We start from the raw sequence: 15,841 nt of genomic DNA on the forward strand, positions 1-15,841 counted from the left end.
CACCCCACGTCACTATGGTTGCTTCCTGGAATGACGACTGGCCATACAAACCAACACGAGTCTTTCCAGCGTGCTTTGTCCTCACTCGCACGCTTTCTGGGAAAACTTCCCAGGAGGTCACCCATCATCAAATTGCTCCAGGTCAAGCACGCTTAACTTTGGAGTTCTCAAGTGATGGGCTACTGAAAAGAAGATGCATCTTGTTGGCATAGGTAGTACCCATCAATCCATTTAAGCCATCTTCAACTGTGTAGTCCCATAACTACACAGTCTTAGAATCATCACACTTGGCATTCCCCAGGCGGTGTGGGATTGCACAGCTTTACCTGATCTTTCCCCTTACGGATCACGGGATTCTGACTGTCACAATCACCCCCCTTATGGGCCCGACGTCCCCGTCAGCCACACTTCCGGCTGGGTTAAGGCTCTGATACCATTTGTAACGCCCCACATCACTATGGCTGCATCCTGGAATGACGACTGGCCCTACAAACCAACACGATTATTTCCAGCGTGCTTTGTCCTCACTCGCACGCTTCCTGGGAAAACTTCCCAGGAGGTCACCCATCATCAGATTGCTTCAGGTCAAGCACGCTTAACTTTGGAGTTCTCAAGTGATGGGCTACCGAAAAGAAGATGCATCTTGTTGGCATAGGTAGTACCCATCAATCCATTTAAGTCATCTTCAACTATGTAGTCTCATACCTACACAATCTTAGAATCATCACACTTGACCTTCCCCAGGCGGTGTGGGATTGCACAGCTTTATCCAATATTTCCCCTTACGAATCACGGGATTCTGACTGTCACATTTTCAAAAATAAATAATCAAAATGGGTGATTGGCCAAGATATAGTGTTCAAATAACCGACTTATTTTTTCCTTTTATTAACATTTTGACAAAACTTGAGGTCCACGTGTTAATTTTTAAAAATAAAGAGTCCCACCGAATAATCAGCTAAAATACAAGGTTCAAAATGATTTGAACCTTTACAAAAAATATTAATTATATAAAAATATATAATTTACTTTTTTATAAAGAATTATTAACCTTTGAATAAATACAAAGGTTAGTTTTTAAAAATAAATTGTCAAAATAGATAATCGGTCAAATCACAGAACTCAAATAATCGATCTATCAATTCATATTTTTAATATTTTGACAAAATACGAGGTCTAAAAGTTCATTTTAAAAAATAAATGGCACAAACGGGTAATCGGCCAAAATATTCCTTACACAAAACATAAATTTTCTTATACATAATTTTACCTTTTATATAAAAAAAATCACGCAAAGCTTATAAAATAATAATAATAATATTAAATAAAAGCACACGTACAACAAGCAGTTTGAACTTTATTTTCAGCACTTTAATTATTCAAAATTTCTTAAAAATATGTTGGAGGCTCGTTATATAATAAACACCATCATGAAAAAAAAATTACAGTCAAAACGCTCTTACGTATCCATATAAATAGCATATTGTATACGTAGGGTCAAAAAGAATCTCTTACCCACAATCTCCCAAAAAAATATTTAAATGTATATTTTTTAATCATTAAAAAAATTGTGCGAATCTTGTTTATAATTTCTAGTTAAATTATAAGGGCACTTATTTAGTCCCTCACTTCCATTTGAAGGACTTAGTCCTTCATAGATTTTGAGTGGTTAGATCTATTTTATTATGTATTAGATGGTTGGATTTCAATGTTTGCATAAGTAGATGTTGAAATACTTATATACCCATTGCTAGTCATTTACAACCGACTACTTTTTTTTTGCTTTCATATTTTTATAATACTATTTTTTTGGCTTTCATATTTCTAAGTTTTCTTTCATTTTAGTCCCCAATTTTGTCCAAACAAACACACTTAAAAATAAAAAAAAATTATAAAGTTAAACACAAAATTTGCTAATAAATAAAATATAACATATTTAAACAAAATAGCTATAAAAACACACAAAATTCTATAAAATAAAATAATGCTAATAAAGAAAAATTTACTTAAAATTGCTATCAATTATATGAGTTCAAAACTCAATTTTAATTACTTAATTAAATAAAACTAATAGTAGTTTTGTCATATTGATAAAATTTATTTATCAAATATGAGTCTAGGGTACCAGATATGTATGATTTTAAAATACAAGGTATCAAAATTATACTTTGCAAAAACACAAGGTACCCTATATCAAAATGATTTTAAAATACAGGGTATCAAATGAGTAAATTCACTTAAAATGTGGGAAAATAACTTTATTTTGTAGCGCTATTAGTGCAATATAAGAGTTTGATGTAAAATAGAAAAAAAAAATGAGATTTTAGTAACGAAAGAGATGAAAGTGCCCTAAATGCGACTCTTTTAAGCCTTTTAAGTATATCATTTTCTTTGACATTAAAACCCAAACAATTAATTTTATCTTTTACTAATTAAGATTAAAATTTATTAAATAATATGAATTAAAAATAATAATTACTAGTTTAAATTTGTAGACATTCAATTTTATAAATATATATATATATAAAAATTGAGCAAACATAATTTTTGTTTTGCTAAATCAAATTTATATCTTAAATTGTATAAATCAACAATACAAAAAGATATAAAAATTATAAATAAAAAACATAGACTTACTCGTACAGACAATTGTGCCGCAATAGGTCTTATGTCGTTGCAAAATGTTATTAGAATTTTTTAAATAAATAAAAAAAATATTTTTGAATTATTTTGAATTTATGTTTTAATTTTTGAATTTTAAGTTTTATTATGAGAATTGAAGTGATACATTTAAAAAATAATTTGATTTAATCTAGATTAATATATTTTTATTACTTAGGTCAAAATGCTACAGTACATTAGTAGTTTATGGTGACCTTAACTTATTATGGAGTATTTTGGACCTAATCAACGATCAGATTGTTAGAGTTGATGCCCTAAAAGCATGTGCAAAGACATTTTGTTAGGATATAATCAATGATCAAATTGTTAGGGTTGAATTTATTGATCAAAAGACTCCAATTGATATCAATTGATGTCGATCACACCCCGATCTAGTAGTTGATGACAACCTTAGCTAATTATAGGGTACTTTGGACCTAAACAACAGTCGGATTGTCATCCATAGTGTTCCAAAATAAACAATCACACTAATAAAGAGTGTTCATGTTGACTTAAGTGGTTGAAAAGCTCCAATCGATGTCGATCGCCCCTAATCTTACTCAAGGTAGTAGTTTGTGGCGACCTTGGCTAATTATAGGATATTTTGGATCTAATCAACGATCGGATTGCCACACTTAATGCTCCAAGATCCACAATCGCACTTATAAAGAGTGTTCATGTTGACGTGAGTGGCAAAAAGTCTCATGACAAATGCTCAAAAATGCATATTTATTATACTAAAAATTGAAAATCAATTAAATTTTAATTAATATTTTCATGAAATCAATGACATATATTTTTATTTTGAAAATATTTAGTTGATCTACTTTTTAGGGAATATAGAGCATTGTGGCAGATCTAAAAATAAATATAAATGGAGCAAATGTAGGAACAATAATCAAGAAAATGATATTTTTGCAAACAAAACAATAACCCAAAGTGCATCAGGCTCACACGGTGTAAGGAGAAAACGACCCAAGTTTAGATTTTTAATATTTTTAATTGCAAAATTACTCTATGTAATTTGTAATAAGTTTTATTTCACTTTAGTCATTTTACCTTACTATAAATAGGTGTTTAGGTCATTAGAAGAATATATCATTTCAGATAGAGAAATCCAGAGAAAACGCTGAACATGCTTAGAGACAATTTTATTTACTTATTTTGTTATGAGTTTCTAAGTTTTCACATTATTAAAATGGACGATGAAACCTAGTATACTTAATTATTTATTTATTTTGTATTGATTCTCAATAATACAATATAATGTTAATGAGTTTCGCTTCAATCAATAATTTCTTTCATCTTTAATATCATTTATTTTGTATAGTTAGAAATTATTAAAGATTGGTTAAATTATAGGAAAATCACTTGGTACCCTTTTTGTAACTTAATTACAAAAATATTGTGCCTTATTTAATTTACGTTATTACCGGTTTTGGTGTATCGTTTTTTCAGGTTTTTTGTTTTTTTTTTTTGTCAGCTTTATATCTTTGTCTCTCTTCTCCTTAACTTCAAAAAAAATTTCCGGCCACACCGCTAGTCGGTGGGCTCAAGAGAGGTACTATCGCGACCTACTCTTCAAGGTGGTTATTTTGATATGTGGGAAACATATATTTTTATCTCCGTCGCCGGAGAAGATGACTAGAAAAAAAAAAAGCAATATTCTAGTTTATTTTTTTTTATATTTTGCTAACCAAGAAAGTAACTAAATTTTAAACTTAAACAAAATTTAATATACCAAATTTTGTATTCTCATTTTACATTTAAAAGATACCATATGGTTTTCTAAACAACTTTAAAGTTATTTTATAAATATTTCAAGTAACTTTTTTAAAATAGATTCTTTAGGATTGTTTGGTAATTTTTAAATAAAACATAAGAAGATTCTTTTTGGTAACTCACTAAGTTTGTTGGTTGTTTTAAATTTGTGGCATGCCCAAAATTTTAGTCATAAATCAAAAGGTAACCAATTTGTATCTTAAAATATTTTAAAAGCAATGGAAATGTAGCTTTTAAAAGTAACTATGCAATATACTAAATAGTATAATTTCTAATAAGTGATTCATGGTAACTTGAAACTATAGGAGTAACTTTTTATACTATATGATAACTAATTAGTTTTTTAAAATAGGCTTGAAGGTAACATAAAAATATCTTAAATAATAAGACATGTAAATTACATAAGTGACAAAAAATATATTAAAAGTTTTCATTAAAAGGTATCGTGTAGTGTAGTATACTAAATTAATTTTTATTGATAAATTATATGGTAACTTATTGTACTACATATGGAAACTTATTAGTTTATTAAATAAGCTTGAAGGTTACCAAAATGTATCTTAAATAATAAGATACCATAATATAACCTAAAATAACTGATTAGTATATTAAGATGTCTACAAATAAGTTTTGGAGGTAACCAAAAGGTACTGAAATAATATGATCTAAAAATAAAAATTTTAATAAAAAAAAGTGACCAATTGGTATCTTATCGATATCATAAGCAACCAAAATGTAATTTTTTACAACCCAGAAAAAACAAAAAAAAAAATTCTTTTACACCTTGGTATTAAATGAGCCAAACGAGGTTGACTATTCTTTTACATCGGCGGAGTCCCGCCCCTATTAATCTGCTGGTATTGATAGAATACCGGCAGGGTGTCAGTCTGCCGGTAATGTATATTACCGGCGCATAATGCCCTATTATTACCAGCGGAAGCCTCCCCGGTAATACTGCCTTTTGTTGTAGTGTTGTAAGAATCATTTTATTTGCTAGTGACATGGTAGTTTTATGACTCATATCTATTTATATAAGTGACATGAATTTATGTTGTTGTGAGAATATACTAACGTGATTGCAAGAGAATTAGGTAAATTTTTAAAAAAGAGAAAAAAAGATGAAAGCTATTAAAGTTACCATGCATCATGTCTTAGTCTTACTTACATTACATTTAGTAGTATTAATATTCTAGTACTCTTACAATCTACTTTAATTTTGTTACAAAAAAATTCATTAAAAAATACTTATGGAAAGTGAAACTCTTAGGTACCTAATACCATATAATGGCCGAAATTCATACAAAATTAACTATACAACACTAAGGTACCTAATTAGTGCTAATTCATTCATCCAACCATTAAAACATATTTTAAGCTTTTACTAACACAATTCACACACACACACAAAAAAAAAACTAAACTGATTAGTTCAGTTTTTTTTACTTTCTGCTATAACATTATTACTTACCACTTACTTCAAAATTACTTACCCGTGGCAAAATGATACTTTACCAATATCGTAAATAAGTTACAAATCAATACTAAGATGACAATATTCTCCTTAACTGTACACTTTTTTTGACATAAAATTACCCCATTACCCTTACCTTTAACAACCACATCAATACAACTATTCATAATGAGTTTATATAACCGGTTCTATAGGTAAAATACTATAAAATAATAAATATACCAAACTATCTCACATCATGACACGGAAAATTTAATGGGCCCACTTGTGGGACTAAGTCATGAGAAGGACTAAAAAAAAGGCCATATTATAAAAATAAGAGATATTTTTTAAAAATATATATATATATATATAAAAGCAAGAGAATAAAAGAACTAATATACATGTTATTGTATTTACCCTGAAAAAGAAAAGAACACTGTTAATAATTATTAATATTAAAAAAATAGTGAAAGACCTATAAAGCTCAACCCGTTGCCAATTTTTACAAAAAATTTACCATAAGATTTGAACAAATGGCTTTTGAAGGTTGTGACTGTGAGTAGATGTGTGGTCAGAATGGGGGAATAATTTGGCGGTTTTAAGATAATCTAGCGGCGATATCTCTCGTATAGCGACAGCTAATGTTCCCGCTAGGTCCCTCTCCCTCCTAATGTATCACTTTCCCAACCCCGCCTCTTCCCTCAACCATTTCCCCAAACCCTCTTCACCTCAAAATCCACCCACCCTCAAACCCATTTTCTTTTTGTCTTTTATTTTTCCTCTTCGATTCTCCCAAACCCAGCCATTTCAGACCCAACTCAAGCATTTTCTTTCAGGTATCTATGATTGTATTTTTTTTTACTTAATTTTAATTCTGTTTTTTTTTTTTTTGGAGAAACCCAAGTTTCAGATCTCTCTCTCAATTTCTAGAAGGTAAAAATATACATCTATTATCTATGTGTGTTTATGTGCTCTCTATTTTCAGATTTTGATTTTTTTTTTTTGGTGAAAAGGCTCTCTTTCTCTGTGGTGTATTCTGCTCACTGTGCTCTCTATTCGGCTCTCTTATATTTTCTCCCATTTCACCCAAATTTTCTCAGGTATGTTTTTATTTTTGTTTGTTTGTTTTTCTGCTTTCCGCCTACTCTCTCTATCTCTCTCTCAGTATTTTTTTTTTTTTGGTGCTGCCAAGCCATTTTCACAAACGTTCTCATTGTGCTCTTCCCCAAATTTGAAACCCTAAGCCATTTTCCCCAAATACCATATTATTAAGGTATGTATATATATTTTTTAACTTTTATTCTTTTTATTTTAATTTAATTTTTTTATTTTTGGTGAAAAGGCTCTGTGCTCTCACTCCGTCTCTCATTGTGTGTTTATGTGTTTTTTAATTAAACTTTTTGTTTTGGTGAAAACAGCCATCGGCTCTGTGTATTTGGCCTTTCTCAACCAGGTATTTATATTCTGTTTTTATTTTCATTTTTGATGTATAAAAATTTGTTTAAAATTTATTAAATAAATATGATTTATTTTATAATAAGATTAAATTATTACTATGAAAAATAGAATAAGTTTAAAAAATATATTATAAAATATGTGGTAATTAGATTTGTTGAGTTTTGTATTTTTGAATGTTAGATGTATAATTATAATTTTTCTAACTATATAATATGTAAAAATGAGTCTGTTATTAATGTAAATGATATTGCTTATTATGTCTGGGATTTTAAGTGTGTTATTTGCAGGGTTTAAAAATTTTGGGTAGGTTATAATGCAATCGTTATGCTGTTGAAATTCCGTTAGACTCAGGTAATGGCTCAATCTCATGAGGGTGATGGCGGGTGTGATCCCCCCTGCAAACGATCACATTTAGAGGCAGACTGTGAGAGAGGTAATTTTTTGTATTATAGATTAGTTAGGTTAATATCTCTTATATATTAATTTTGACTTTTTTATTTTAAAAAAAAAATAGCGCCTCCTCGGAAACGTGGACGAAACAAAGGATTGTCCACCAAACAATTGAGAGAAAAATTAGGTCATCCGATCCCTTTAGAGTGGGATGTGCAAGGTGGGACGTACAAAGAGATAGGTGACTACTACCACCACCTGTCCAGGGAGATCGGGATTCTTGTACGACGGTACACAGATCCAAACTACCTACAATGGGCTCATGTACCAGAGGCTGATAGGCTACGGATCCTTCCTCAATTAGAGGTAAATTATTTCTACAATTATGTGTTGTCTTCAATTGTATATTAAACTTACTAATACTTTCAATTTGTAATTTAGGATGATTTATTTGACATTGGTCGTGAGAGATATGAGAAAGAACACTTGCCTGGGATTTTAGCTGGAATTAATCAGTCATGCGCCTCTCGTTATTCCGAGTGGAAAAACGATCTGAAGACCCATTTGGATAAGTACGGACCCAACACGCCCCATGATGGATGTACGCTAGATCAATGGAAAAAGGCAGTCGAGTATTTTGCACGCCCTGAAGTCAAGGTATGTATTTCTTAATTACGTAACCTTGTTAATTTAACATATTACTAATTTAAATTCTTCGCAGAAACGCTCGGAGATTAACTCAGCCAACAGGAAAAAGATGAAACAACCGAGCATACAAGGTTCCATTTCTACGCCAGCGCTGCGCCATAAAAAGGTAATTTAAATTTTAAGTCCTTTGTTGTTAATTAATTTTTGATTGATTTCAAAATTATTGTTGTTTTGTAGCGCGATTTAGAGAGTGGGCGCCCAGCTGCAATTCCTGAAACATGGCAGAGTACTCACTTCAAAATAACTAAAGGGTGGACGTCCCAAGAAGCAAAGGACAATTGGGTAAGTTAATTTTTATATTTTTTAAGTTATTACTCTATCCATTTAATTACCGTATATAGTAATATTGCTAATTGAATAATACAGGATAAGTTGTTAACGGTACGTGACACGCAGCAATCACAGAGTTTTGGTCCCAGTTTGTCTGCTCCGAGTGCCATGCCTGAGGACGACTTCTCCCTTGTTGAGTCAGTCTTTGGAAGGCGTCGTGGTTTCCAACCGGGATATGGTCGTGTGCTTAGCTTGAGGGCGCAACAGGCAGCGGTAGCAGTACCTCCTCCACCCCTGCCTCCGTCGATTGCTGAGACAGTACAAGATCTAGTGGAGCGCGTACGTGCCTTAGAGGAGTACATTCGTAAGCTAGGTGGAGGCTCAGGATCTGGATCTCAACAGACACCACCCGCACCTGATGATCTGGATCCGACAGGATCGAGCCATTAGGATTTTTTTTATTTATAGGACGACAATATATAATTATAATTGACAGACTCTTGTAAACATAACCTTTTAATACTTGATATTTAAGATTCAATCTTAAACTCCAATATAAATATTTAGCTTCAATCTAATTTTAATTATATAATTTTTAATACTATTATAATTATAAATTAATACTGTAAAAAAAATGTTGTTGCTAGTTCTCATCACTTAAATCAAAACTGACGGCTTTCTAGCAACAAACTATTTCCCAACTAGCAACAAGCGTCACATTGCCGCTAGAAAGAACGATTTAGTGACTGATTTCTAGCGATGAATTCTAGCAACAAAGTTGTTGCCAAAGTCTATGGCGAGAACTTGGAAGTTTTAGCAACGACAATTGTTGCCGCAAGAAATGTCATTTTGCAGCATATTTATAATTGATAATAGACTTATTTTGCTTGAAAAACACACAAGAGATTCCTTGTTAGGAATTTTATTCAAAAAATGTTAAAACCTATTTCATTCGAATCTATTGCATTTTTAAAGTCGGTTTGATCTAAGTTTGTTTGAACATCTTTGCACGTTGTTTGAACAATTCATAACCATAGAGCAATGTTCACATTGTTATGAATTTCTTAATAATAATGATTACATAGTAGCTAATATTGTTTGCAACATAGATTAATTCATAACAAACAATGAATTGATTTTTGGGCCAAGGCTTCCACCAACTTTGTATGGTGTGGTGAGTGGTAAAATTATGTGTAGCTTAGAAGAACATTCGTGTGATGAAATGCCCAAGGGTCGTATTGCTGCTTCTTAATTGGAAATGGTAATTAGTCTTGAGAAATTCTTGTTGAAGAAATTGGAACTCAACTTATATGAGATCTTCTCTCGTGTGGACACAATAGAAGAATGATTATACTTTAAATGGTGATAGGTGTTATTCCTGGCTCCTGCAAAGCTTCCTTTCCTGAATTCTTTCTTTGTTCTCAAATATTGGAAATCAGAAAACTGACGCCCTTCTCCATATAAATTACAACATAATAACAAACTCGACTGTGTATACAGATGAAGGCGAATTTTGCTTGGTGCCGCAGTGAAGTTGGACGTGAGTATAAGAATACTGCTTTAGTTCCGGAAAAGCCACTCTGGTCTAAAGAAAATTCCTTTGGAACGATGCCGAAGAAAACCTGGAAGTTAAACCTTCACCTATGTTTTCTGGGTCTAACTTTACATCTTGTCGCCCAGCTACCAAGTCCTTCTCACGATCCCAAGGCTTCCACGGATGTTGCCCCACCCACTCTTCCTTCTCCCGTTGTTGCTTTGTGGATTTTTTCTTAGAATGGCCAAAGGCTTTCTCTTGGTGCTTTTGCACCAATGATTTCGATCGTTTTTCTTTGTTGTATTTATCTACCAAATCTGCTTCTGAACTCTTCTCCACTTCATTTGATGCCAGTGCTGCAGCCTTGTTATATGCTTCTAGAAAACTGCCATGGAACACCAAATGTGGAGCGAAATCATGTGTTAAATCAAAGGAAACAGGCAATGATAGACTGTAAAAACAATGTAATTTTACAGAGTACTACTACTACTACTCACTTCGTCTTTGCCTTCTGGGCTCTGTCGGTGGGGGTGTCTGTCCACGCACTTGTATCACCACGTCCTTCCTTTTCGTTTCTGCTAAAGCTGGTTGACTGCATTGGCATGCCACCAGGCTGGAAAAATGGCATTAGATTATGAAATTGGCAAAGTTTTATAATTATATATATTAAAAAAAAGGCTGAATCTAATTATATGAAGCTTCAGTTTCATTCATGTGTTTGTTCAAAACAAGTTAAGCGCACTCTTCTTTTCTGACACTTGATTTAAAAGTAAATAAATAAGAAGTTAAACTGAAATAGGGAGCAAAATAAATCACAATGATACTTAAGCTTTGATAATTAATTTTATCAAACTTGTGTATAATTACTGGGATGAGGGGGGAACAACAATCCAAGGAGATCTCTAAAATTATGCTGTTAAAAGCTGTGGAGGGAGAATTGTGATGCCTATAACAAGAAAAGGAATATAGGATCAGAGAACTTACCTTCCTCTCTGGAGGTAAATTTGTCATCCACTCATCTCGCTGAGGAGCAACTTTAACTTCCATCTCTGCGAGGAGCTCATCATCACCCTCCATGGATATACCTGCCAAAACATTTGGTGTCTTAGTAAGATCAGCAAGCAAGTACAAAATCATGAATTATCAACGCACAAAAGAAATAACATTAACAAAAAATCATCTATTTGACTGCTTCAAAAATTTGAAGTTTAATTTGCTAGATAGAATTATGAGGAAAATGTACTAGTGCAACTAGCCATCTAGCATCCTAAACTCAAGGGTCTAGTAGGAAAATAAATAAAACAGGTAGACCCTCAATCAGCTAACCTTGTGTCCTTCTCCATTGTGCAGCCTCACGCATTGCTCGCAATTCAACCTAAAGCAGGGAAAGGGAAAAATGAAGCATCAGAAAAGACAGACCTTCTCAATTACAATCAGACCCAGTTATAACTTGAGGTTAAAAATTTACCTTAAATTTCTCTTGTTCCTCCTTGGCTTTGATTTTCTCATCCAGTGCTTGCCTCTACAAAAAGACAACAATATTGAAAAGAAGACCAAATTACATGCTAAATGATAACAATAGAAGGACATGTCACAGTGAAAAATGATCATGCACAAAGTTTCTTTTCCATTTTTTTTTTTTAAAAAAAAAATATTGGAGCAGATTTTGTCTGGAAAAAACTCACCTTATCAGGATCTTGTAGTTCTTTAAATGCTTTGTTTAATTTGATAAATGCTTGATGGGCTTGAGGATGATTGCATTTATCAGGATGCACCAAAAGAGACATTTTCCAATACCTAGAGATGATGGGAACATGTAGGGGTCAAAATTACAAGCCAAATACAAATAAAACCAACTCAATAATCAATGATCATGTAAATAGCTATACCTGGCAACATATAACAATCCATTAAGTCAGTCAGCTAATGATGTCTCCACTCAAATATTTATAGATTAACCAGTAATATGGTGAAGTATTTGGTTTGGTCATCATTTAAAATTTAGAACAAATAAATTAATAACTTCAAAAGCAATAATCCACGATGGAAGGTGGTTAAAATAAAAATAAATTAGAGTTCTTTCAAATGTGTCACATATTCCCAACAAATACTAACTTAGTAGTATGTTGAAACATGAGGTTATACATAAATCAAAGAACAAATAAGGCTCTAGTTTATACAAATTGTATAGAAAATAAGTCTCTACACACAAATAAATGATCAAATTTTGAATCAACTCTAGAATGTCTCATTCGTGAATTTGTGTTTGTCTTTATATACAATTAGATAGAGGCGGGGGAGGAACAATCAGTATACTAACCTGAAAATCTACCCAACAAAAGCATGCAACAAGTACTCCATATCTGGAAAAGGCAAATTGTACAATGAATAAATAACAATAATAAATTACAGGGCTCACCTTTTCTTTATGTTATCAGATGTCCTATTTTGGTTTATTCCTAAGATCTCGTATGGGCAATCAGTCTCAACGCTCATAATTCTTGTTACCTGATAAGACGACACAAGAAGTTACAAGTTATTGCATTCATAAGCAATTACTAGGGCGACCCAGTACACAATCACATAAGCATGTAGCAAAAAAGATGTGTTGAAACAAAAATTTACCAATGACGTAACAAAAAAGATGCATACAGAGTTACAAACATAACTATTCAGATATAATAATTACAACTTAATAAAATGGATAAAGAAGAATAATAAGAAAAATAGTTTACAATAGATTGGTATATATGAACGAAACAGATCATACAGCGTTAAGTATATAAATGAGCAGAGTCATGATATAAGAGTTATATAAGTTCACCCATGCAGACGTACATGAAGAGAATCATTCATATTTAAACATGAACCCGAATAAACACGTAAGCAACAGTATAAGCACAAAAGCATAGATAGATACAACCATGCTATAAAGTTTGATCAGCAACTGAATAAGCATATAAGCTACGATACCTCTTCAAACCGTTCTGCTTCATTTGCTGATGCTGCTTCAGCGACCATAGCTGGTGGCGCAGGTCCTATAAATAATGCATCATCTTCCTCCAATTCAGCATCTCTGGATATATTCAATAGAATAGAACCAAAAAATACCAATCAAAGCTTTGACAACCCCCATATTTGCGATTAAATGGAACTTGAGAAATTCTTACAGAAATAAATAGATTTTAAAAAAAAAGTGCATTAAAGTAATAAATACCTGAGCTCAGCTTGTGCTTCTGTTAATTTAGCAGCAGCAGCAAGTAACTCAGCAGATGGCATGGCAGGGCCAATGATCCTGTCATAAATTTCAGGCAATGTAAATGAGGGCCGCAAATAAACAAAAATATCTATGGAAAATGAAAAATGGTGTATCATTCACCTCCGTTTAGGACCAACAGAATCGTCAGCTGGACCTGCCAAGCTGTCATCATTTGTCTCCTGCCTGTTATCAACACCCGGAGCTGGATTTGTGTCATCCAATGGTACAGATTGATCAAATTCTTCAGTTTTAGGTTCTGTAGAACTAAGAAGTAGGGGTGCAATGACCTCCAAAGTGGGACGAACATTTGAAGGAAGGGTGAAGACTTTATCACTATTTTCCTTGAGACTTAATGAAAGAAACAGCTTCTTTAGGTGCTTAACCAGAGATCTTTCCGATACACCATTTATGTCAACAGCTTGTCCATTATCGATCATTTGCAAAAGCTATATCACAAACAATGGCAACAATTAATCAACTACTATACCTTGCTACTGTATGGAAAACCAAAAAACTAACAACATGAAATTAAATTAGAAGTAGGGGCACGTATGATGCATAGAATTGGACCAGGACAGTCTCATGAGCAAAATATGAAAAAGGAAACCATGGAACAATAAACGACTTCTGCAAAGAAAGTATAAGCAGACATGATGAGAGCCAACAAAATACCTGTTTTAAATCGTTCACAACATTAGGAAACTCTTTCAACAACTCTCGCAATGCAACCTGGGGTTGAACCCGCCTTTGTTCTGGTTCTGAATTACCATCACTTGAAGAAGACCCATGCTCGGATTTATCATCACTAGCAGAATCATAATCCCTGTTCTTCTTCTTATCCTCCTTCCTCAATTTCCGTCTCTTTCTCTCTCTATCCCTTCTCTCTCTGCGTCTCTTCCTTTTCTCCTCCTTTTCCCTCCTCTCTTTCTCTTTTCTCGAACTGCCATCGTTCCGATGACGGTGCCGGCGCTGACTACTCTTAGAGGATCGTTTGGAGTAATCAGAGCTTCCCTCAGAGAGTGAAGATTCATCACTAGATTCGTCTACATGCTTCTTCTTCTTCTTGCTTGTACTGCCCATTTCACACCGCACCAATCTCTAGACCTTACAAATTACAATTAGGTAAATACAAGAAAAGAGAAGCTCAGCCCAAGTTCTACTAAGTCTATATGGCTTATCTGAGGCCTCAACTCTAATCAAAAAGCAACTAATACATTAATCTGCGTCGATTGGGGCTGACCAACAGGCCAGAATCCCATATATAACACAGCAATACTCAATCTTTTTCAAAACCCAGATCAAAACGCTACCTTAAATTCCTAATCCTGGTTCATAAATAAATAAAATAAAACAAAAAGAAGAAAGAGATAGTTGGGCATACTTGTTGTGTCGTTTAATTTCGAAAGAAGAAGTTAATCCAACTACAAGAGCCAAACCCTTTAGCGCAAAGAGTCTCTCGCTCTTACCCCGTTCAGGGATTATGGCTTCTTCGTACACGCAGTGATGAAGTCCCGGAATCGAATTTCTGAAACTGCGACTTCGAACACAAGGGAGAACATTTGAGAAAATAAAATTACATCCCTCTTAAATAACCCCCTTTTTTCACTAATTAAACCCTTTAATTTTTTTTATAACGTTCAGTACGATTGAACTATTCTTTACCGCCTCACCTCTATCTCACAATAAAGATGAAAAAAAGGAAAAGCTACATGTCGTTTACTTGATTTTTAACTCTTATATGAAGACCGAAGACCACGTTATAACGACATGTCGTTTTTATTGAAAGCATTTGAATACTTATCCATTGGGAAATTTTACTATTCATACTTAATAATGCATAATATTACCAAAAAATACTAGCACTAATAATATTTTCAATTTGATACTAAACATTCCTCTCATACCCAAAATATCTCTCTTATTATATCAATAATCTTAAAATATTATTTTCCTCTCTCTTCTCTTTCATTTTCACGAAATCCTCCATAAAACCTACAGATTTGTATGATTTTCTTGTCAAAATCATTATTAGTCATATTTATTGTCTCTATGAAGTTGCCAATGTCAAAGGCAACATCCATTTTAAGAGTTTTTTTAGAAGAAAAACCATGACTAAGAATATTGACTCATTTTATCTATTGGATATAGAGCTGTAAATGTGGGTCGGCCCACATTTTCGTGCCTCCGAATAATTCGACCCGGATCGGGCCGACCCATATTTGAAAGAGTAAGCCCAGCACGGCTTATAAGCCAGGCCCATGTCGTGCCAGCCCACTTTATTATTGCCAAAAAATGTAAGGAAGGGGAATTGAACCATCAACAACCT

General features: G+C 33.0%; 2 protein-coding genes across 4 annotated transcripts; one reads left to right on the plus strand and one right to left on the minus strand.

The window, feature by feature from the left end:
• Positions 1–6,431: 6,431 nt before the first annotated feature.
• LOC133817775 (uncharacterized) lies at positions 6,432–9,295 on the plus strand. 3 transcript variants are annotated; one of them, XM_062250375.1, is made up of 10 exons: positions 6,432–6,732; positions 6,910–6,996; positions 7,089–7,169; positions 7,315–7,349; positions 7,700–7,787; positions 7,869–8,110; positions 8,186–8,401; positions 8,466–8,558; positions 8,630–8,734; positions 8,819–9,295. In XM_062250375.1, the coding sequence occupies exons 5-10, from the start codon at positions 7,709–7,711 to the stop codon at positions 9,170–9,172; spliced, it is 1,089 nt and encodes a 362-aa protein (XP_062106359.1). In that variant the 5' UTR covers positions 6,432–6,732; positions 6,910–6,996; positions 7,089–7,169; positions 7,315–7,349; positions 7,700–7,708; the 3' UTR covers positions 9,173–9,295. The 3 variants fall into 3 exon arrangements, with proteins under 3 accessions (XP_062106359.1, XP_062106360.1, XP_062106358.1); XM_062250376.1 differs by having other exon boundaries at positions 6,433–6,829; positions 7,642–7,787; XM_062250374.1 differs by having other exon boundaries at positions 6,433–6,732; positions 7,642–7,787.
• A 461-nt stretch (positions 9,296–9,756) lies between these two features.
• LOC133817777 (uncharacterized) lies at positions 9,757–15,105 on the minus strand. The gene is made up of 12 exons (XM_062250377.1): positions 14,897–15,105; positions 14,188–14,619; positions 13,636–13,961; positions 13,474–13,551; positions 13,230–13,332; positions 12,676–12,764; positions 11,942–12,053; positions 11,725–11,778; positions 11,583–11,631; positions 11,241–11,341; positions 10,754–10,869; positions 9,757–10,641 (listed from the first exon to the last, which is right to left on the minus strand). The coding sequence occupies exons 2-12, from the start codon at positions 14,593–14,595 to the stop codon at positions 10,308–10,310; spliced, it is 1,770 nt and encodes a 589-aa protein (XP_062106361.1). The 5' UTR covers positions 14,596–14,619; positions 14,897–15,105; the 3' UTR covers positions 9,757–10,307.
• Positions 15,106–15,841: the final 736 nt, after the last annotated feature.

Source organism: Humulus lupulus, chromosome 2 (genome assembly GCF_963169125.1).
Source record: "Humulus lupulus chromosome 2, drHumLupu1.1, whole genome shotgun sequence".
NCBI classification, from domain to species: Eukaryota; Viridiplantae; Streptophyta; class Magnoliopsida; order Rosales; family Cannabaceae; genus Humulus; species Humulus lupulus.